This window comes from Scyliorhinus canicula, chromosome 2, assembly GCF_902713615.1.
Source record: "Scyliorhinus canicula chromosome 2, sScyCan1.1, whole genome shotgun sequence".
In the NCBI taxonomy this organism is placed as follows: domain Eukaryota; kingdom Metazoa; phylum Chordata; class Chondrichthyes; order Carcharhiniformes; family Scyliorhinidae; genus Scyliorhinus; species Scyliorhinus canicula.
In genome coordinates, this window is record NC_052147.1 from 204,687,219 (window position 1) to 204,710,268 (window position 23,050).

Below are 23,050 nucleotides of genomic sequence, written 5' to 3' on the forward strand. Positions count from 1 at the left end.
TTTCCCCATACTCGTACACCACTCCCCTCGCCTTCCTAAGCTGTTCCACGGCCCTGCTCGTGGATAGTGCCCCCAGTTCCGCCTGTAGCCTCTGCCTCTCCCTGAGTAAAACCTCCCCCGGGGACTCCGCGTGCTCTTCATCTATCCGGCCCATTTCCCTGACCAATCTATCCATCTCTGCCCGGTCTGCCTTGGCTCTATGGGCCCCAATTGAAATCAGCTCCCCCCGCACTACTGCCTTTAGCGCCTCCCACACGGTCGCCGCTGAGACCTCCCCAGTGTCATTCACCTGCAGGTAATTTTTTATACATTTCCGAAGCCTCTCGCAGATCCCCTCCTCCGACAGCAATCCCACATCTAGCCTCCATTGCGGGCGTTGATAACTCGCTCCCCCTAACTGCAGGTCCACCCAATGCGGGGCATGGTCTGAAATGGTGATTGCTGAGTATTCCGTGTTCTTTACCTCCCCCCTACAGTCCCTGCTTAGCACAAAGAAATCTATCCTGGAATATACTTTGTGGACGTGCGAGTAAAACGAGTAGCCCCTTCCTGTTGGCTGTCCCTCCCTCCAGGGGTCCACTGCCCCCATTTGCTCCATAAACCCTTTCAGCTCCCTTGCCATTGCTGAGAGTCTACCCGTTCTGGGACACGACCGATCCAAAGTCGGGTCAAGGACCATGTTAAAGTCCCCTCCCATTATTAGCCTGCGAGAATCCAAGTCCGGGATCTTCCCCAGCACTCTTTTAATGAAGTCCACGTCATCCCAGTTCGGGGCATATATATTCACCAGCACCACTCTTCTCCCCTCCAGCCTGCCCCGTACCATCAGGTATCTGCCCCCCCTGTCTGCGGATATGCCCTCTGCCTCAAATTGCACACGCTTGTTGATCATGATTGCCACCCCTCTGGACTTCGAGTCCAAGTCCGAGTGGAAGACCTGGCTAATCCAGCCCTTCCTTAGCCTGGTCTGGTCTGACACTTTCAGATGTGTCTCCTGCAACATAATTACGTCCGCCCTCAGGGCCCGCAAGTGCGCGAACACCCGCGCCCTCTTAACCGGCCCATTCAGTCCCTTGACGTTCCAGGTGATCAGCCTGGTCGGGGGGCACATCCCACCCCCCCCACCCCGCCGGTCAGCCATAGCCTTTCTTGGGCCGGCCCCTGACCCGTGCGTCGCGCCCTTCCTGGCCCGCCCTATAGCTGCCTCCACCCTCGACCTCCTTTCCAGTGCCTATTTCAAGTCCCTCTCCCGTCAGCAGAACAACCCCCCCCCCCTCCCCTAACCCCATCTCCCGATACCCCCACCCCTGCCATCTACTGGCTATAGCTTTCCCCCCCATCTGACTTCCTTGACTAGCCAATCTGCTAGCCCGGTGACTCAACACTCCGGCGCCTTCCTGTCCCATTCCCCTTGTTTCCCCGCCCTCCTCCCCACCCACTGGGGCAAGCCGGCTCCAGTGTCTTCCGCGAGCTGCACAAAAAGCCCAAACAGAAAAAAAAAGGGGAAAAAACATAGAAAAAAGAGAAAAAGCACATAAATGTCCATGAACAAAGGAAAGAGTCTCAAATGTTCCACTTGGCCCCATTGGCCCAGCAAACCGTTGAGCAGCAGTCCAGGCACATTCGGCGTTCCTCCCCACAGAAATCCTCGGGCCCTAACTCGCGTCCTTGGGGCCTCCTTTCGGGACCAGCCCCAGGTCCCTCACAAAATCCATTGCTTCTTCGGGCTCGGAAAAGTAGTGGTGTTGACCCTGGTGCGTGACCCATAGCCGAGCTGGGAACAGCAGACCAAACTTCACGTGCTTCTTGAACAGCACCTCCTTGACATTCTTAAAGGCTGCTCGCCGCCGAGCCACCTCCTGGCTTAGGTCCTGATAGATGCGGAGCACACTGTTATTCCACGTGCTGCTCCTGGCGCTCTTTGCCCACTGCAGCACCCGCTCCTTGTCCACGAACCTGTGGAACCTAATCACCATCGGGCGGGGGGGTCCGCCCAGCCGCCCCTGCCTTGCCTGCACCCTGTGTGCCCCCTCCAGCTCCAGCGGTCGCGGAAAGGCTTCGGCCCCCATCAGCTGCTTCAGCAGGTCTGCTACAAACGCTGCAGCATCAGCTCCCTCCGCCCCCTCCGGGAGGCCGACCATCCTCAGATTGTTCCTGCTGACTCTATTCTCCAGCTCCTCCACTCTGTCCAGCAGTCTTCTCTGCCGCTCTTTCAGGCCGTCCACTTCTAGCGCTGCAACCGTTTGCGCATCCGCCTGCTCCTCCACCGCTTCTCCCAGCTCCTTAACTTTAACATCCTGGGCGTCCAGCCTCTGGTTCAGCTGATCCACCGCTTTCTGGATTGGGTCCAAGCTGTCCCGCTTCAGCGCTTCAAAACTGGACTTCATTACCTGGAGCATGTTATCCAGCGCCAGCTGGATTGCTGAGTCCGGGTTCCGTGTGTCCGCCATCTTAGGTCCCAGGTAATTTTCTTCCGGTCCTTGTCTCTGTCCCTTTTTCTCCTTCTTCTTCTGCCTTCTGGAATCCCGCTGTTCCATATGCCGCAGCCCGCTCCTCAGCGCCTCCGCTGCCGCTTTCCTTCGCCCAGCTCCTTCAATTTTACCTCCTGGGCATCTGAAGTGGGTCCAAGCTGTCCCTCCTCAGCAACTCCAAACTTTTTCTTTTTCCCTTTGTCCTGGAGGAAGGAAGGTCCGTGGGTCCGCCATCTTACCCTGCAGGTCAGCTTCCTCCTTCTCTCTCTCTCTCCTTCTTCCTCACCTGCTGGCCTCCCACACTTACATCATCTGCAGCCCGCTCTCCTCCTCTGTTCCAGGCAGCCTTTCTGCCGCCTCCGTAGTCCCGCTATCGCGGGGAAACAGCTGTTCCAGCCGGCCGGAGTGAGAGCCCACCGAATGTGCGGCTCACTCGGACATCGCCGCCACCGGAAGTCCTAATTTAAGGTTTTTAACTAAATGAACTAATTTAAGGTTTTTAATTTACAATAAAGATAAAAGAATACATGAAAGTGTTCTTAAATTTGAAAATTTGAGTACTTGAGGAGCCTTGCTCATAATCACCAAATGAACTAAACTAAATGAACTAATTTAAGGTTTTTAAATTTACTTGCAACAATTTGCAACAAGTTACTAGCCACAAAAACTAAAAGAATTTCTGTCGTCTGCGCCCAAACGGCCGCGCCAAATTGGCTGCGCCCAATTGTCCCATGGCGCCCGAACAGCTGCGTCCAAACGGCCGCGCCCAATTGTCCCATCCCCGTTTAGCGCCGCCACACTCGGCCGGGATCCGTGCTGTTGGCTGGGTGGCTTCCGCATGGGCTGGGGGGGACTGGTGGGGGGTGGCCAGGGGGTGACCTGTAGGCCAAGGATGGCGGGTCAGGTCCGCGCAAATCCGGCACCATGTCATACGGCGCGACCGCTGCAGGGACCCAGTCTTTTTCGGGGTGGGAGCTGGGAGTTTCACCCGGCGCCACTGCTAGCCAATCACCAGTCCCGGAATTGGTGAGAGGTTGGCGCCGATTTTTTGGTCATAGAACTCCCACGAATTCTCCGTTCGAGCCGGCACTTAGCCGCTGAAATAGAGAATCCAGTCCGAACTGTCACCTATTTCAGATAGAGGTGAGGAGAATGTTTTTCTCTCAGTGGGCCCTGAAACTTTGGAACTCTCTTCCTGAAAAGGCAGTGGAAGCAGAGTCTTTAAATATTTTTAAGCTAGAGGGAGATAGATCTTGATAAACAAGAGGGTGAAAGGTTATCAGGGATAGGTGGGAACATAATCACGGTAGTACAGTGGTTATCTCTGTTGCTTCACAGCACCGGGGACCCAGGTTCGATTCCCGTTTAAATGTTTAATTTGTGAGCAATACGTGTGTATGAGCCAGACCTGGGAATTACTAGAAACAGGTATTTATGATACATGTCGCACCCAAGTTTCCAGACCACATTGTTGCTTTGTCCATTTCCTTTTCCTCTGCCTCTGCTGCACCATGGGCCTCCTTTTCATTCCACATTCTCCACTTTGTGCTGCAACGTTACACAATGTGCAATACGCCATGATTATATTTGACAGTTCTGCTGGGCTATGGAGGAGTACCCTGCTTGAGATGTGCGGTCTTTGCTTTAGCAATAAATCTGATTGAGCCTTGCACCTTTATTGTATTGATGTCCTGCTGCTATTTTGGATCCGCAGCCATAGCTCGACAAAGGAAACCCCTGGTCTCCAAGCAACCATTTTTTTCAGCCTGTAGGGAATTTTCTAACAATTTCAGCACTGTGGACTGCCACATAATAAATATCTGATGGATGGGTCCTGGATTCAGACATTCATTTACATTGTGATGTTTCTGTATTCAGAAACCGTTTGAAAATGAATGAAAATCCTTTTGATCAATGTAAATCATGAGATTGATGTGAAGATTAATTATTCCCAAGACTCTTAGGAAATGAAATCCGGAAATATTCTGTGCCCTAGCAAACGGTACCCCCTTTCCACAAGGAAATTGGTAACTCTCTTCCTCTTTCAGATATGAAGGAGGAACGTCAACCTCACTGCCTGGCAGGAATGGGACAACGTGAAGTTAAAATAGTCAGGGGTACGTTGTATCCTGCTCCCACTCAATCCCTGGCCATTGCCATCTTAAAATTGCAGCTTTTTTATACAGTCAAAGCATCTACGAGAATAAGGCAAGCAGCTGAGGAATGCATGCAAATTGTGTCCTATGGTGTTATTAGGATCCAGTTGCAATTTTAATAGGAAATAATGAAATGCCAAAAGTTTCACGATCACATTTCTTGTGCAGCATAATTTTTACTCCATGCAAGTTATGCATATGTATGTGGGTTGTGCAACTGAGTTATGATCCATGCCATTAGTGGATAGCCCTGGTTGCCCAATAGCCACATTTTGGTTTGTTGTGGTGGTTCAAATGCAGATGGCACATCAGAGTGACACAGAATGAAGGCATGATGACTGCTGCCAGGATACAACTGCAGATGATCATATGGTCAGCTGCAGATTTCCTCTCAGTTGCAGTGCCTCTCAGAGTAAATCTCAGAGTTATCAAGTGAGACCTGAAAAACTAAATGTGGCAGTCAATGGCACCCTGCACCATAGAGAAACCTGCAATCTTTGTAAGAGAGAATTACATGTATTCAGGACTTTGGAAATGCAGAGACTCAGTGACCTCTTTTATCTAACAGTGAATGACAATGTGCGAGATGTTGCAAATATCATTTATTCCAGTCGGATGAAGCTTGATGCATAATTGTTCATGGCCAGGATCACCTTCACATCCAGTAGCAATACTGCCTTTTGTGGTTGGAGCAGGTGGCACATTTCAATAGTATGTCTCTTTTGATGTGCAGAAGTCGGAAGCGATTTTTTTTGCTGATCTTCAGCATTGATCATTGGTCCCTAAACACCCTGAACAGATTAGGTTTTCTGCTGAGAGTCTTTCTTCCAAATCTCCTTCTCCCTCTTCCAACAACTTGTCCTTCTCTGTGTGCCCCCTAATCATTCTCCCAATCATGCTGTATTCCATAGAGAATATACACTGCTGCACCCATGTACCAAATTCTTGATGTCAGGACCACATTCTTTGGCACATGGGTGGCATGGTGGCATAGTGCATGGCACTGCTGCCTCACAGCTCCAGCGACCCAGGTTCAATTCCGACCTCGGATGACTGTGTGCAGTTTGCACTTTCTCCATGTGCCTGCGTGAGTTTCCTCCGGGTGCTCCAGTTCCCTCCTACTGTCCAAAGATGTGCAGGTTAGATGGATTGGCCATGGGTTACTGGCTTATGGGGATCAGGTGGAAACGTCAGCTTAAGTAGGGTGTTCTTTCCAAGGGCCAGTGCAGACGCGATGGGCCAAATGGCCTCCTTCTGCACTGTAAATTCTATATCAAATCAGCACTACACACTGATTGGTGTCACAGTCTGTCTATTACACATACTTCCAGCAGATGTTCCTTGCACATGTGTTGATGACTTCAACAAAATGGTCTCTGGAGTCTGCGGCACTCTGCAGACATCTAATTGGTGCCAAAATGGCACTCATAGTACTGAAAAGTTGGGTGCCAAGGAGCCAAATTTCATTACCAGTGCAACTGAACAAAACACTCCTTTTACCTGTTGATTGGCTGTTTCTGACACTTTAACATCCAAGGATCCAGCAAGTACAGCGTACCAACTTGTCCCAATATCTCCTTGTCGAAACACTACAAAGCAAAAATACAGAAATATTGTAAAACGTGATATGAAAATGTTCCCACTAACAGTTACTAACAATTTCCACATACAAATTATTTTTAAAACATTCCATGTACTAATATTGCACTCCATGGTTCCAGGCAGTCTTTTCCCCAATCACATACTTCATTTACAAATAGAAATGTATGGTCCCCTCATGAGGGAGCTGGACATTGCAGATAGGGAGAAACTGTTCCCATTCCTAAAAGGATCAAGAAGCAAATGTGATGTGAGGAAAAAACCTTTTCACACAAGTGGTTTGGGTCTGGAATGCACTGCCTGGAAGGAAGTGTGGTGGAGGCAGTTTAAATTGAGGCATTTAAGCTGAGATGAGTATTTGAAGAGAAACAATGTGCAGGGATGCTGTGAAAAGGCAGAGAATGGCAATAAGTCATGATGCTCGTTTGGAGAGCTCATGCAAACACGATGGGACAAATGGCCTCGTTCTAGACCATAACAATTCTGTGATTCGAGCACAGGAGGAGGCTGCGCTGCTATCGAGTTCAGCTGTCTTTGCTATCACAGTCCAAAATCTCACTGCTCTGAAATCTTCCATGCCCAATATATTTCTCTGCTTCAAATATTTATCGACTCTTCCTCTTCCTATAAAAGATGAAAATCAGGAACTTTTCTTATTTTGTGTGAATCCTTGCAGATTGCTAAAGAGCACTAAACAGACAAGGCCTCAGCCCCCGGAGGAACCGTACAGAGGAACAAAACCAGAAGCTTACAGGTTATGTTAGAAAACTAGAAGCTTAGCAGTTTCAAAATAGTGGCACATTCCAAACATCAACACCTTGGGACGGATGTTTTGTCGCCTGACGCAGGTGGGAATGGGGTTTGCAATGACAAGAACTTAAAAGTTATTTTGCAGTGATTTCGAATTTGCAGTGCCTTTCTGCCCCCACTCCAGTTTTGTGTGGCCTTTTCACAGGGCAGGATGACCTTGGTTTGAGACTCTGCACTCACCTCTTCTGAATTGCTCGTCCCTCCTTATGGACGGTTGCATGGTTTAGAAACCGTAATAAAACCTGTCTTGTTGGAGAGTTTGTGACTACTGAGGAAAGGCTGTGAGAAATCTGGAACATTCTGACACGTTATTGTTAGAAGTGTTGTTATAAGCTGCCTGATTACTACTGTCTGGGGACTATTGCCTATCCCACAATTCTTAGTGAGTATGAGCTTCCCCAGTGAGGGGGGCGAAGAAATCATTAGCAGAGTCACCTGCATAAATGTAGCTGGCCAGTGTGGAACCAGCTAGAGAGGAGAGAGCAGTGTTGGTGGACTGCTGCTGTTGCATATATGTAACGACGAAGGTTAAAGTGGATAGCTGTCTATGCTGCTGAAGCCATCTCCCTGGATTTTTGTTGGATACAGGTTGGAAGTTTTTTTTCTGTTGCACATGCCTCTTTAAGGACATTTGGATGTCTTTGATGCTGCACTGGAAAGGTAGAACCAGTACGCACAACAGATGCGTTACTATTTCCAGGTGAATAATGTCACCGTAAATGAGCAGCAGGTGGTCATTTTGTTCACTGCCTGTGGCCCGCATATGTTGGGAGCCTTACGTACCCAGCTGTGCCGGACAGCAAGATGTTTGATGAACTTGTGACCTTAGTGGGGCAACATTTTAACCCAAACCTGCCCATGATAGTCCAGCATTACCGGTTTATTTACCGCAGAGAGGACCCCAGGGGAATCCCTTGCAGAGTTTCTATCCAGGCTGTGCAGGATTGCGGAGTACTGTGACTATGGTTTGACATTGTCAGAAATGTCACTCGACCGTTTGGTTTGCGGCCACCCAGAGAAAGTTGTTAGCTAAGCCGACATGAGTTTTCAACAGGCTATTCAGATAGTGTTATCCCGAGAGAGCGTAGAACGGGGAGTGCAGGAGCTACAGGGAATGGAGGTGCATGCCTTGGGGCGCAACTAATTCCGTCCAAAAGCGTCTCTCCCGCTTTTGGGCGGGACGGGGTCTGGATCGACGCCAGTGGCCGCCGGATGTTCCTCCCCAAAGGGAGCCTTCTCCAGAACCGATGGATGAGGAACCATGTCAGTGTCAGACTTGTGGGCGCCAGCCCCGTTGTCGATGCCGGTCCTGGAGGCGCCAGAGGAGCCGTCGTTCCGACAGAAACTGGGGACAGCCCAGGGGCCGTACCTAGGCTGTGAAGATGGAGGACAACTGCCTGCGGCTGCATTGTGTGGCAGCTCCCTGTGTGGCCCCCATTTAAGGTGACGGTATGGGTCAATGGTGACCTGCTTGAGATGGAGTTGGACATTGGCGCAGCGGTCTCCGTGATTGCCCAGAGGACATTCAACCACATTAACCAGCATATACAGACCCTTACATTAACCGATACACAGGCCAAGTTGGTCACCCAAATGGGGAAACCATTGGACAATGCTGTAACTATGATGATTCCTGTTCTTTATGGATGCCAGGAGGGGTGGTTCCCACTTATCGTGGTGCGCGGCCACAGGCCCAGCCTGTTGGGTCGGGACTGGTTGCTCCATTTGTGGCTGCAGTGGCAGCACATCTTTCAAACAGGTTCTGGAGGGTTGTTGGGATACTAGGACGATACCCAGATATATACCAGCCCGGTTTGGGGAAGATAAAAGGGGCTGTAGTCCGTATCCAGGTCGAACCAGGATATTTCCGGGTGCGCCCAATGCCTTGCGCCTTGCTCGAGAAGATAGAAATGGAGTTCACTCGTTTGGAATCCTTGGGTATTATCAGGCCTGTCCTTTTCATTGACTGGGCAGCGCCAGTTGTACCGGGAAAGCTGATGCCATGGTTCGCTTATGTGGTGATTACAAACTTGAAGTGAATACCGCTTCCCGGCTCAACCGATACCCAGTGCCCCATATAGAAGATCTCTACGCGAAGCTTGTAGGCGGACTCTCATTCACAAAATTAGATTAGTCACGTCTACCTACATTTGGAGCTGGACCTTGCCTCCCGGCCATATGTAACTCTTAATACACACAGGGGCCTGTATGAATATACACGGTTGCCCTCTGCCTGCGCTATCTTTCAACGTGTCAGGGACGGCACCTTGAGAGGTTTACTATGTGTCGCTGTTTAGTTAGATGACGCTTGATTACAGGGACGTCGGAGAGGAACATTTGGAGGCTGTCCTTGGACACTTCTCAGAGTCTGGAGTCCGTTTACGTCATACAAAGTGTGTCCTTCAGGCGAAGGAAGTGGTCTACCTGGGTTACCCTGCAGCAATTCAATAGGTCCCCACCCCGACTGACACTTTGCATCTTTGCTCTTTTCTTTGCCTCATAAAATATTATGAGAAGTTTCTCCCCAAATCTGGCAACCACGCTGGCCCCGTTGCACCTTCTGCTAAAGAAGAATCACACCTGGGTTTGGGGTCAGCCGCAAGAAACCGCTTTCTGGTGGGTAAATCAGCAATTGTCATCGTCTGGGTTACTAACCCATTATGATCCTGAAAAGCCTTTGCTCATCACCTGTGATACATCCCCGTATGGTATTGGGGTCGTCCTGTCCCACAAGAAGCAGAACGGAACCGAGCGGCCGATAGCTTTCACCTCCCGCACATTGACTGCAGAGGAAAAGAAGTACGCGCAAATCGAGAAGGACGGCCTGGTGGTGGTCTTTTCAGTGAAACACTTCCACCAGTAAGTGTATGGTCGCCACTTCACTATCGTGACTGATCATAAGCTTCTGCTTGGACTTTTCTGAGAGGGTAAGCCAATTCCGCCCATTATTTCCGCACGGATCCAGCGCTGGGCTCTATTGCTCGTTACCACCGGGCATTCTCTAGAGCATAAACCAGGGACCCAGATAGCGAATGCTGATGCTCTGAGCCGGTTGCCTTTGTTGACCGGCCAATGTCAACCGCCACGACTGGTGAGGTGGTTGCAACCCCACATTTTATGGACTCCTTGCCTGTCACGGCATCGCAGATCCGTGAGTGGACCCAGTCGGATCCAGTCCTGTCAAAGGTTCAGCACAGAGTCATGTATGGTGGGCAGCATAGGCAGCTCCCAGGTGAGTTGCGGGCATTTTCCTCCAAGCTGTCAGAATTTAGCGTTGAACACATTATTCTCTTGTGGGTGACGCGTGTGGTCGTCTTGGAAAAAGGAGAGGAGCTGATACTAAAGGACTTGCAGAATGGGCATCCGAATGTGACCAAAATGAAAATGTTGGCCCGGTGTTATGTCTGGTGGCCAGGCCTCGACACCAACATTGAGAAGGTGGCCCAAAACTGCTCCATTTTGCACGGAGCATCAGAAGCTACCAACGGCTGCGCCCCTACATCACTGGGATGGCCACGTCGGCATTGGGGGTGCTTGCATGCGGATTTTGCAGGCCCTTTTCAAGGATCCATGTTCTTTTTATTAATCAGTGCCCAATCTAAATGGCAAGAGGTGCATAAGATGGTAGGGACAACGTCCTGCGCAACAATCGAGAAGATGCGTTTATCTTTTAGCACGCATGGCCTCCCCGAGGTGCTGAACACGGACAACGGCACTCCGTTCACAAGTGAGGAGTTTGCGAGGTTCAGGAAGCTGAACGGCATGCGCCGTATCCGCACCGCTTCATATCACCGGCTTCCAATGGGTTGGCGGAGCACGCAGTGCAGACGTTCAAACGGGGCCTAAAGAAACAGTCTTCCGGGTCGATGGACACTAGATTAGCTCATTTTCTGTTTCGCATAGGACCACTCCACATGCAGTGACTGGGGCAGCTCCTGTGGAACTCCTAATGGGCGCCTTTGTATTATTCCTTGTGTCTAAATTAAGCTCGTAGTCTTATAGTTGAAGTAGATTACGGGGTTAATATATGTGTCCTGCTCACCAGCTGCCGTTCCTGTGAAGAGTGCCCTGACTTCCTGTTTGTGTCTATATACAGTTGTAGTATTAACTATTAATTAACGGATCCAGTCCTGTCAAAGGTTCAGGTTATATTAACCCCTTCTGTGTGTATATACAGTGATGCATATCACTACAACCCCCTTTTTTATTTTTACATATTTTCTGTACTTTGTGAAAGAAAATCGTACAAAACAGGTAGATAAATGATGATATGTACAAGTTGTGATGATATTTATGATTATACAAAGCCAATTAATATTTAATTTTAATAAAATCTTAATTAAAAAACTTTATGAATTTGTTCGGGTGATTTTTTTTTCTGTTGACATGGTGATATTGATTTAGCAATTTATTTATGAATGTCGTCAGTGTTAGAACATAGAACATAGAACAGTACAGCACAGAACAGGCCCTTCGGCCCTCAATGTTGTGCCGAGCCATGATCACCCTACTCAAACCCACGTATCCACCCTATACCCGGAACCCAACAACTCCCCCCCTTAACCTTACTTTTTTAGGACACTACGGGCAATTTAGCATGGCCAATCCACCTAAGCCGCACATCTTTGGACTGTGGGAAGAAACCGGAGCACCCGAAGGAAACCCACGCACACACGGGGAGGACGTGCAGACTCCGCACAGACAGTGACCCAGCCGGGAATCGAACCTGGGACCCTGGAGCTGTGAAGCATTTATGCTAACCACTATGCTACCGTGCTGCCCACTGTTCTTGTTCTCAAGTTAGCAACAAATCATCACAAGGTGTTTGAGTGGTCAAACCACTGATGTTGACTGACGGGGACTTTTTTCTGTGCTTGTGGTATCAATTTAGTGTGTCATCTGCCTTGTAAGCTGGTGTGCTTGTTTGTCCCGGAGCAAATGTGAATTTGTGAGATTCGTTGTCACGCCATGGTGTGTTTGTAGTCTTGTCATTATTTTGGAATGTGCTGTTGCATTGTCCTTCATGTGCAGAGTTGTACCAATTTGTACAGGTTGTTGTTTCATTGTTGTTGTTTCTGTCCTTGTTATTTTTGTTGTCGGACTTGTTGTTTTTGTCGTGTTTGTTGTTTCTGGTTTTCGTTGTTGTTGTTGTCGTGTTTGTTGTTGCTGTTGTTGTGTTTGTTGTTGTGCTTGTAGTTTTTGTTGTTCTTGTTGTGCTTCTTGTTGTTTTTGTTGTTGTTGTTGTTTCTGTTGTGCTTCTTGTGGTTTTTGTTGTTCTTGTTTCGCTCAATTACTGTTCCATGTGGATAATTTGAGTCATTCTCGAATTCATTGGTGTCAGTGTCCTTTGTGGATCTGATGTTTCATTGAGTGTTTCTTCTTGAGGATTCTGAGAATGATCTGATGTTGCATTGATCTTGCTGACATCAGTCAGTTGTGGTAGATTTGATTCCTCTTTGATTCCTTGGTGCTCCTCTTTTGGAGTCATTTCAGGTTCATTTGAATCATCATTGATTTCTTGGGGCTGCGAAAGTTATGTTCAACTGCTGGTAGAAGTTAAGGCATTGTTCTGCCTTTTGAGGTTAAATGTGTTGGTTTTGTGCCTTTAACAGCCTTGTTTGTGATTTTCGGGCATTTCCCCTTTAAGTGGGTGTGGTCTGAGTTGTTCAACATCATGATGCCCGTGACATAAAGCGTAGGAATCGATTGCGCATGCACAAATCGATTTTCCTTTACTGTGCGCTCTTTTTGTTCAACTGAGCATGCAAAGACAAACGATCTGCGCCCAAAACTTATTTTTTCAATTGCGCATGTGTGGTTGCTGTTTCCTGCGCATGCGCAGACCCAGATTTGCATCTTTTGTTCCCCGGGCAGTTTAAAATGTGCTCAGATGCCATTTTAACTTCTTCAGACCCGTGGAAAAGAACTTTTTCGCCATTTTTTCTTGTTAAAAACGTAGTTATTTTTTTCTTGCGATCTGCATTTGTCAATCAAAATTTCCAGCGTTAAACGTTTCTGTTCTGATGATTGTTTGAGTTTCGCATCACTCATTCCCTGTGCAATTTGGTCTCTGAGCATTCAATGTGTTAAAGCAGCAGTGTTACTGGTGTTACAGTAATGTTAAGTTTTACTTCTAATTTGGTGTTGTCTTCACTTTTCAAGTAATTAAAGCAGTTATAGATTTCTCTAGCTTCATGTCCTGCTGGTAGAAGTGCTATTTTCATTTCCTCTGAGGCCATGCTCAACCCATTGGCTCCAATATGTAGTTCCAATGTTTGTTTACAAATTTTCCATCTATGACTTAAATTACCGATTGTTTTCAGCTGCGGTGGAGTTCCGACGAGTTTCATCAACTCAGCGAAGTCTCCCCATGTACGGGTTTTCTTCTGTTTTCAATCTTGCTTTGGCTGCATTTTGTGTAACCTTCTAGTAAGCATTCTGAAGTCACCTGGTACCATGTATTATTCCTTGTGTCTGAATAAAGCTCGTAGTCTTACAGTTGAAGTAGATGCTTTATTTCGATGAGTTTGTTCTCTCTCCAGCACTTACACTATGTTACAACTGAGCTGCCTGTCTGTGTCCTGCTCACCAGCTGCCGTTCCTGTGAAGAGTGCCCTGACTTCCTGTTTGTCTATGTATATATACATCTCTGGTGCTCCCTCTAACGGTTACTTAGTTGTAGTGTATTTACATTAACCCTTTGTGTATATACAGTGATGCATAGGGTAATCTCGAAGGTGGTGCATATGAGGCTCAAACCAGACCTCTAGAAGCCACAGGCGGGACTCTCCGACTCCCCGCCGGGTCGGAGAATCCCCGGGGGGGCGGCACGAATCCCGCCCTGCCGCTCCGACGCCGGCTGCCATATTCTCCGGCGCCGGTTTGAGCGGGGGCAGGGTTTATGCCGCGATGGTCGGGGGGCCACTGGCAGCCCCCCGCCCCCCCCCCCGGCAATTCTCCCGGCCCCGATGGGCTGAGCGGCCGTTGTTTCCTGGCCAGTCCCGCCGGCGTGAAATAGACATGGTCCATCACGGCGGGACCTGGCTTGAAGGCCGGCTACGTGAGTCCTCCGAGGAGCGCGGGGGGTTCCAGCCCCGGGGGGGGGGGGGGGGGGGGGGGCCCACGGTGGCCTGGCCCGCGATTGGGGCCCACCGATGTGCAGGTGGGCCTGTGCCGTGGGGGCACTTTTCCTTCCATGCAGGCCTCTGTAGGGCTCCGCCATGGCCGGCGCGGAGAAGAACCCCCCTGCGTATGCGCAGGAAACACGCCGGCTGGTCTGCGCATGCGCAGAACCTCACCGGCGGTTCTGCGCATGCGCCAACCCTTCTGGCACCGGCCTAGCCCCTGGAAGTGCGGAGGATTCCGCACCTTCCGTTCGGCCCGACGCCGGAGTGGTTCTTCGCGCTCTTGGCGCTGGCGCGGGCCATCCGGCCAGTTGCAGGAGAATCCCGCGCCATATTCGGGGTGTCGGATCAGCCAGGTTTGGAAGCAGGTGCAGAGGCAGATGTCTCTGCTTTCGCCTTGCTAATCGCCCGAAGACGGGTCCTGTTGATTTGGAGGTCTGCTTCTCTGCCCTGTGCCTTGGCGTGGTTTGGGAACCTGCTGGAATTCTTAATGCTCGAGAAAGTGACGTTCGAGCTGAGAGGAAGGATTGAAAGGTTCTACAATTCATGGGCTTTGTTTATCATGCATTTTTAAGAACTGGATGACACCTAATTTGGGGTGATTGGGTGTGGGTGGTTTGGAATGTATAGGTTATTGGTTATTGTGTATAGGATGATGGTGGATTCCTGATTCTTTTTCTTTCGCATTCTGTATTTAAAATGTTGGAGGCTGTTTGGGGGTGGGTGGGATGAAGAGATTGTTGGTCAGGGGATTGCCATTGTATTGTACTGTTGATTATTTGTTGGTGGGTATGAATTTAATGAAAATGTGACAAAGGAGGGGAATGAAAATATTTTTGTTTTGAACTTTGAAATGCAAAATACACCCACCCACCACTGTAGCTCAGAAATAAAAAAGGGTCATCATTTTTCAGTTTCAACATATTTCATTGTTTACATTTCCAAAGATTTATATTGATAGCTGGGGCTATTGGGAATGCATGGCTGTGTCAAAAGCACGTGAACTGCTTATCTCAGTAAGGGTCTGAGATTTGAGTGACAATTTCAAGAGGATGTTAAAGAATTATCTCTCTTTGCAGACTGTTAGCCTCGCAGGGAGGAACGTGCGCTATCATAGGCCAAGAGTGCTGTACTTACATTCCAGATGGCTCTGAAAATATCACTAACCTGGCCGACCATATTAAGAGACAGGCTGCTCAAATTCAAGAAATTGGCAGCGAATTTCACGACTATAACCCGCCGGGTTGGCTAGGGTGGTTGGGTCATGGATTATATGATTGGATCTTTAAGGCCTTTATTCTACTATTACTAATGCCACTAGGGATAGGATTGCTTGCCTGCTTGTGTAAATACATTTTCAAACGAATCATGGATATACCTATTTAGCTAGTTGTCATGATATGACAAAAGGGGGGAGTGCGGTATTGTGCGAAGCAAATAATGGCATGATGGGAAAACTAGTCAAGTCTTCTTGGTACAATTGAATTTAAACTGATTTCACATAACCTAAGGCACAGATACAAAATACACATACAAACAGCCGAGGTCATCTTGACCTGAGAACTGGGTGACTCTGAAATTCTAGGATAAGGCGTGTTTGTCATGAGACTAGAAGCAGTCTCAATACATACCAAGCTGAAAAACTGTCTCTTCCTGTACGTAAACAAATTTGTCCATTTCTTAAAACAAAGACAAGATAATGATATGAGTCTCCAGTCCCCTAAAGGTCAGCAAGGTGACGCCATTGTAACGATTATTACTTATGTTTTACTTTCAATCAAATTCCTGACCAAGTTGTATTCATGTTATCTTGATCCTATAATGTATAAAAATCATCTTATTCTTCTGTGAGATTGCAGACTTGGGACGGACTCAGCAGTTTGTACTTGACTGCCTTCCGACTTCAAGTCTCAGCCATTACTGCTAGCAGTTCTAATTCGTAAATAAAGTTCAGTTTTGCTTACATAATGAATGCTGTTTGAATTTCTCTATCACAGACAGACGCGGGAAAATATTGAATACGACAGTGGTAAGTGAATAATAATAATAATAATCTTTAATATTGTCACAAGTAGGCTTACATTAACACTGCAATGAAGTTACTGTGAAAACTCCCCAGTTGCCACACTCCAGCGCCTGTTTGGATACACAGAGGGAGAATTCAGAATGTCCAATTCACCTAACAAGCACGTCTTTTGGGATTTGTTGGAGGAAATCAGAGCACTTGGAGGAAACCCACGCAAACACAAAAATGTTGATGCTACAAGGCTATGACCCTTTATTTTTTTAAATATGATTTTTCAACTTACGGGATGCTTTGCAATCTAACATAGAACATATAGTGCAGAAGGAGGCCATTCGGCCCATCGAGTCTGCACCGACCCACCTAAGCCCTCACTTCCACCCTATCCCCGTTACCCAATAACCCCTCCCAACCTTCTTTGGACACTAAGGGCAATTTAGCATGGCCAAACCACCTAACCTGCACATCTTTGGACTGTGGGAGGAAACCGGAGCCCCGGAGGAAACTCACGCAGACACCTAGGGCGCGATTCTCCGCTCTCACGCCGGTTCGGAGAATAGCGGGCCGCGCATATTTTCACGGCGACGCCGGTCCGACGCCCTCCCGCTATTCTCCGAACCCCGCACAAACTACACGTCGGCATTCCCGGCAAAGGCCTCAAACGCGCCCCCGACATGACCAGAAGCCCGACTTATTGGCCCCCCGCTATTCTCCAGCCCGGATGGGCCGAAGTCCCGACGTCCTCACGCCATGTTTTCACGCCGGCCAACACACCTGCTTTTGAATTTCATCAACCAGTCGTGCTGGCTGGCGAGAGCTTCGAGGAGGTGAGCGCACCGCTCAGCGCACCACTCAGCGCACTGCTGGAGTCTAGCCACAACGGGGAAGGCATCCCCGAGAATGGGAGGGGGTCCAGAGTGGGGGGGAGTGGGGGAGACGGAGGGGGGAGTGGGGGGAGACGGAGGGGGGAGACTGAGGGGGGAGTGGGAGACTGAGGGGGGAGACGGAGGGGGGAGTGGGGGAGACGGAGGGGGGAGTGGGGGAGACGGAGGGGGGAGTGGGGAAGCCGGAGGGGGGAGGGAGTGGGGGAGACTGAGGGGGGAGTGGGGGAGACTGAGGGGGGAGTGGGGAGACGGAGGGGGGAGTGGGGGAGACGGGGGGGAGTGGGAGTGGGGGGGTAGGGAGAGAGTGAGCGAGTGACTCGTCCAACCCCGGTTACAAAATGTCTGCCACCATGCCATGGTGCGCCCGGTCACGAGGACACGGTCGCTGGTTGCCCTGTGGCTTATGGCCACAGGCCACTGACGCACCGGTGAAGAGGACGTAGTTAACTGCCCGATGGATGCAGAAAGTGACCAGGGGTTAGGCTGCCCGCGTGTCAGCAGCGCGACCAGGCCACCGGGACACACAGGTATCCCGTGGCAGGCGGCTGCCGAGATGTAGACTAACCTCCATCTAACATGTCCCGTTTCTCTGCCCCCACCACCCTTCTGTAGGTTAGCACAATGTCTGCGAACAGAACGGCTATGTTCTGCGCAGTGGTTGGAGCCGCTGCACTGCATTTGGAGATGCAGCAGCATCCACAGCCACAACCCGCAGTGGATGCAGGGCCAGCTGCAGCAGCAGAGGGAAGGGCCGAGGAGTTGCCAGTTGTCGAGCAGCATGGGGGGGGGGGGGGGGGGGGGGGAGGGGGGGGGGGGGGGGGGGGGGAGGAGGAGGAGGGGAGGAGGAGGAGGAGAGAGTGAGGGTGCAGCCACGGCACCAGAGGCGACGACCAAGGCCGAGGGGCGTACCATGTCCGGGTCTCTTTCCTAACAATGACGGACATCACCTGCAGGAGGAGACTCCGGCCTGAGTAGGCGGACGGTTGATACATATCTGTCACCTCGTGGCGCACCTCGCCCCACGTTCCACGTGGGGAGAACACGTGATCCCGGTTGCCATCAAGGTGACGGTCGCTCTTAACTTCTATGCGACCGGCTCCTTCCAGTCTCCGAGCGGGGGACCTCTCCGGGATTCCCAGTCATCGGTCCCCAGGTGTATCGGGATGTGACCGACGCCCTCTAATGCCATCGCGGACCGCTACATCACCTTCCCGAGGGACCGAGCAACTCAGGACTCACGAGCTCGTGGATTTGCCAGCGTGGCCGGGATACGATGGTGCAGGGGGCAATCAATTGTGTTCACGTCGCCATGCGCCCGCCTGCAGGGGACAGGGAGGTGTTCACAAACAGGAGGGGGTCCATACTCCATGAATATCCAGGTGGTATGCGACCCCCACATGACGTTCATGAACGTCTGTGCAAGGTTCCCAGGGAGTGTGCATGACTCCTACATACTGGCGCAGTCGTACATCCCTGCGATGTTTGAGGGACACCCCCCCCCCCTTCCCGGCTGAGGGGCTGGTTGCTAGGCGACAGGGGTTATCCGCTGAGGTCTTGGCTGATGACGCCTATACGGTGGCCTCAGACCAATGCGGAAACACAATACAACGAGGCCCATGCAGCAACCAGGGGTGTGGTGGAGCGCTGCCTTGGCCTCCTGAAGATGAGATTCAGGTGCCTAGATGCTCCGGAGGGGCCCTGCAGTACCAGGCCGAAAGGGTCGCTCGCATTGTTGTGGCCTGCTGTGCGCTGCACAACATCGCGATGCAGAGGTAGATGACCTGCTGCAGGAGGCGGAGGGAGAAAGCCAGTCGGCAGTGGTGCCAGCACAGAGGAGGAGGAGGAGGAGAGGCTGGCGGAGTGGCGGGCGCAGCACGCAGTCACGACCACAGGTGCTGGTGATGTCCGGGAGGCGGCACGACGGACCCCGGCTAGGACGGCGGGCACGCGACGCCTTGGTGGCAGCCACGGTTCACGCGTCGTTGTGGGCTAGCTGTGGGAGGGGGTGGGGGAGGGCAGGGACTGTACACCCGGCACCGAAGTTTTCACCACTCGTCAACCCCAGCGACACTCCGACACCATCACGATTTCCTGTGGCTGTGGAACAATCACACGGTATTACAAGTAAGGTAGAACAGTGCGTTTAATGTTAACAATAATTTACAGGTGCCCTAGCCCCTACAACTAAACTGTGCCCTTCACCCGTGCCAACTTACTCAGTGTCTCTCTTTGTTGCCTTACGGGCCCTACCACTACGTCTAAGTGATTCCCCAGATGATACAGCAGGAGTGGAGGAGGACTTGCTGAAGATCGCCCCCCTTCGACTCGTTTCTCCTTCGGCAAGCGTTTCCTGGGCGACCCGGCCTTGATGGGCCAGGCTGCTCTGCGGGCGTCTCAGGTGATGTTGTGCCACTCTGCTCTGCCTGCTGCCCACCCGATGCACCAGGGATGGGACGGGGTGAGGCCGAGAATTCCGGGACGTCCCGTGATGGAGTTAATGGGACGGGCCCCGAAACCACCTCCTCCCTCGGGGAGCCCGGTGGCCCCGGGACAGAGGCGATGCCAGTCCTGGAGGCCTGCAAACGGTATCCACCAGGATCCGAAGGTTTGCAGAGACGCAGTACCAGGAGTTAGACATTCCCCGCCAAGGACTGTGCGATCCAACCTGAGAAGTGCACGATGCCATCCAGCACATGTGTCAGGCGGTTGATGCTCTCCGCGACTGACTGCTATGACTGTGCCATGGCGTGCTGGACTGTGCCATGGCGTGCTGCGACTGGGCCATGACCTGCTGAGACTTGGCCAAGGCCCGCAGCGCGCCGGCAATGTCGTGTTGGCTCTGGCGCATTGCTGGCCTGTGAGAGGGCAACCCTGTCCAGGGCCGAGGATGACGCGTGCACATTAAGCCCAACGCCTTGCATAACCTGACCCATTGCCTCCACCGCGGATGCCACCCGTGGCCGGTGTCGGCCTGGGTGGCTGCCATGAGCGGCACCACTCCCTGCTCGTGGACACGGTCGACTCCTCTAACAGCGTCTGCAGAGTCTGGAAGACAGCCCTCATCCCGTCATTGTGTCCCTGGGTTTCTTGATGCATCGGCTGTGCGGGTGGGTTGAGAAACTCCAGGAACTCGGAAAACGTCTGGGAGCCAGCTGATGCTGGGCCTGGCCTGCCCTCCGCCAGTCCGGGCCCTCAGCTGCTCCGACCTCCACCTGCTGTACACTGCTCAGCTGTGATGTGCGAACCAGACTGTGACCCAGGAGACTCTTCACTAAATAGCCCAACCGGGTCGTGAGTGTCTCTGGGATGGTGGATGGTGTGGGAAATAGCTGTGCCGCAAGCTCGAGGTCGTCTTGGCTGTGGACGACTCCTCTATGTCATCGGCCCGCTGAGAGGCCGCAGGGCGTTCGCGGGCCATTTTCTCTCTCTTGCTCTCTCGCCGCCCTCTGGGCGTCCTGCTCACAGATTCGGTGGGGGAGGATGGGACTCCCGCTGATTGGGCACCCTCTGTCGTGCGGCCCATGGGTGCGGTGGGGCAGATGCCTGTGTCCGCCTGGAGGCAGACGGCCCTGGTCGTTCGGCATCACGTCCTAGGGAAGAGAATGAAAGGGTTATTTAGAGACGCTCGGCTGGGCGCTGGACGGTCCCAATGGGCAGCGTGTGAAGGGACAGAGGATGGGGGAGGTGTTCCAGTGGGAGGGTGTGTGAAGGGACAGAGGATGGGGAGGTGTCCAAGTGGGCAGGGTGTGTGAAGGGACAGAGGATGGGGGAGGTGTCCAAGTGGGCAGGGTGTGTGAAGGGACAGAGGATGGGGGAGGGGGGGGGGGGGGTGTTTGTCATGCAGGGTTGTCTCACGTGTTGCAGCTCCGCCAACCTCGCATTGCGCGACTCTCCCGGGTGGCAGATCCCCCAACAAGGTCCAGTGCCCTCTGCTCAAACGTGGTGAGGGGGTGCAGGATGGGTGAACCCCCTCCAGTCTTGTTCCGCTCACGAGTGTTGTGAGCGGTCTTGTCCTGTTGGGGGAGAGGGCATAGGTAGATCATTACAATACGGCAGGTATCAGCAGTCCGTTCAGATTGGGGGTCGAGTTGTAATAGGACCATTGCATCTCTCCAGGAGGGCCAGAGCGCTGGGTCTGTGACTACTTTGTGAACCACCCTCAACTCACTACTGCCCCAGTCCCCCCTCCACCCCCGTGCCCTGGGGGGGGAGGAGGTGGGTGATTAAGTAAAGGGGGGGAGGGATGGTTGTGACCCGGGGGCACCCTCTGGCCACTTACCTGCAGCCCTGGTGAGGTTGTGCATCTTCTTCCGACAATTGCTCTGCAGAGCGAGGGGTCTGCCCCACAGCATTGACGGCAGCAGCACCCCACCTCACGGCAGGCCTGGCGCACCGTGCTGGCAGGGTGGCGATGCCCTCTATGCGGGCAGATGATGCCCCTCCTCTGCTCGATTGATTCGAGCAGCGTCTCCACGTCAGCTCCACGAATCGCGGGGCTGCTCTCCTTCGCTCCGACATCCTGGCCTAGTTTCTGTGCTCGCCCGCGCCTTTTTACGGCGTCGGGCGGCCTCACGTGGGCGTGTTCGTGTCGTCGTCGCGTTCCGACGTCATCGCGCACGTGATTGACACGGCCACGTTCCTAGCCCATTTCCCGGACGTGAATAACATCGGGAACGTGGCCGTGTTGGGGCCATCGCAAAAGTCGGCCGTTAACGCTGATTTTCCAGCGGGTGCGGAGAATGGTTTAGCTCACCAGGCTAAATCGCTGGCTTTTTAAAGCAGACCAAGCAGGCCTAGCAGAACGGTTCGATTCCCGTACAGCCTCCCCCGGACAGGTGCCGGAATGTGGCGGACTAGGGGCTTTTCACAGTAACTTCATTGAAGCCTACTCGTGACAATAGTGATTTTCATTATTCATTTCATTTCATAATCCCATTGCTGCCATCTACACATCTTAGAGGGAACATTGGACTCAACCAAGTCATATCTAATTCCAAGGCTTAAAATTCAATACCCTGTGCTCCTATTTTCAGGCACTAAACATGCACCTAAATTAGCCAATAGGTGGGCAGCTAATAGTTTTCATTGTGAGGCAGAAGTGAACTGTCCACAATGTTGATACGTCAGAAAATGTCCATTGAGTTCCACGCCCTGAAACTGGTTTTAAGCCCTTCACATATGAATGTAAGGGGCTTGTCGGTTAAGTCCCATGGACTGCGTGGTTCAAAAGGCAACTCATCGCCACCTTCCAAAGGGCAACTAAGGATGGGCAATAAATGCTGGCCTGACCAGCGATGCCCACATCCTGTAAATTAATAAAAAATATATATTAATTTGACTAAGACAATCAGTACAAGAAAATTACATCTGTGCAAAAAGGAGAAAATCATTGGAGTCAGGAAGTGCAGGAGAGTTCCTCTTGAATCACCGACTGCCGGGCACCAGTCTCAACCCTTTTTCCCTCACAACCACAAAACTTGACTACGCCATTCACTGCTGCTGCAGCCCACTCCAACCACCTATCACAGCCAATGTCACTTGCCTCAATCATAGCCACTACTACCCTCCATCTATTTGCACACGCTCTCCGAAATCACCTTTGACAACTTATCTGTGAACCAATGCAGGTGACATGACGACATAATCTTTAAGGTTGTCTCTTCTGAGCTTGCCAGGGGGATGGAATGAGGCCGGAAGTACGATATTAGTTGTAATTTGAGTCTATTCATTCAGGCACAGGAATTGTTCTCGCTACTCACTGCATTCTGCTTTTGAGTGTGAAGGAATTAATAACCCCAAATTTTGTTTTTTTTAAGTAAAATGAAAATGAACCACTGGGATCATTTAGTGAGAACTGGACTAATTCCTTGTGCCATTGTTAGATTTCACCCCATTGGCCCATTTTGCATAATTAATAAGGCTTAAGCTGTCAAATTGTACTGTACATAACCTTAGTTCTGACGTCTTAATTTGAATGTATTAT

At 51.2% G+C, this 23,050-nt stretch overlaps 1 protein-coding gene across 4 annotated transcripts in view; it reads right to left on the reverse strand.

Moving 5' to 3' along the window:
- The window catches only part of rapgef4a (Rap guanine nucleotide exchange factor 4a), a 514,684-nt gene that overhangs the window by 413,037 nt on the left and 78,597 nt on the right, over nt 1-23,050 (reverse strand). For all 4 annotated transcript variants that reach the window (XR_005459764.1, XM_038789400.1, XM_038789401.1 and 1 more), the window contains exon 3: nt 6,128-6,216. Coding sequence is in view for 3 of the 4 variants with exons in the window: in XM_038789400.1 (XP_038645328.1) it covers nt 6,128-6,216 (89 nt within the window). In the remaining variant the exon portion in view is untranslated. The remainder of the gene's footprint in view (nt 1-6,127; nt 6,217-23,050) is intronic.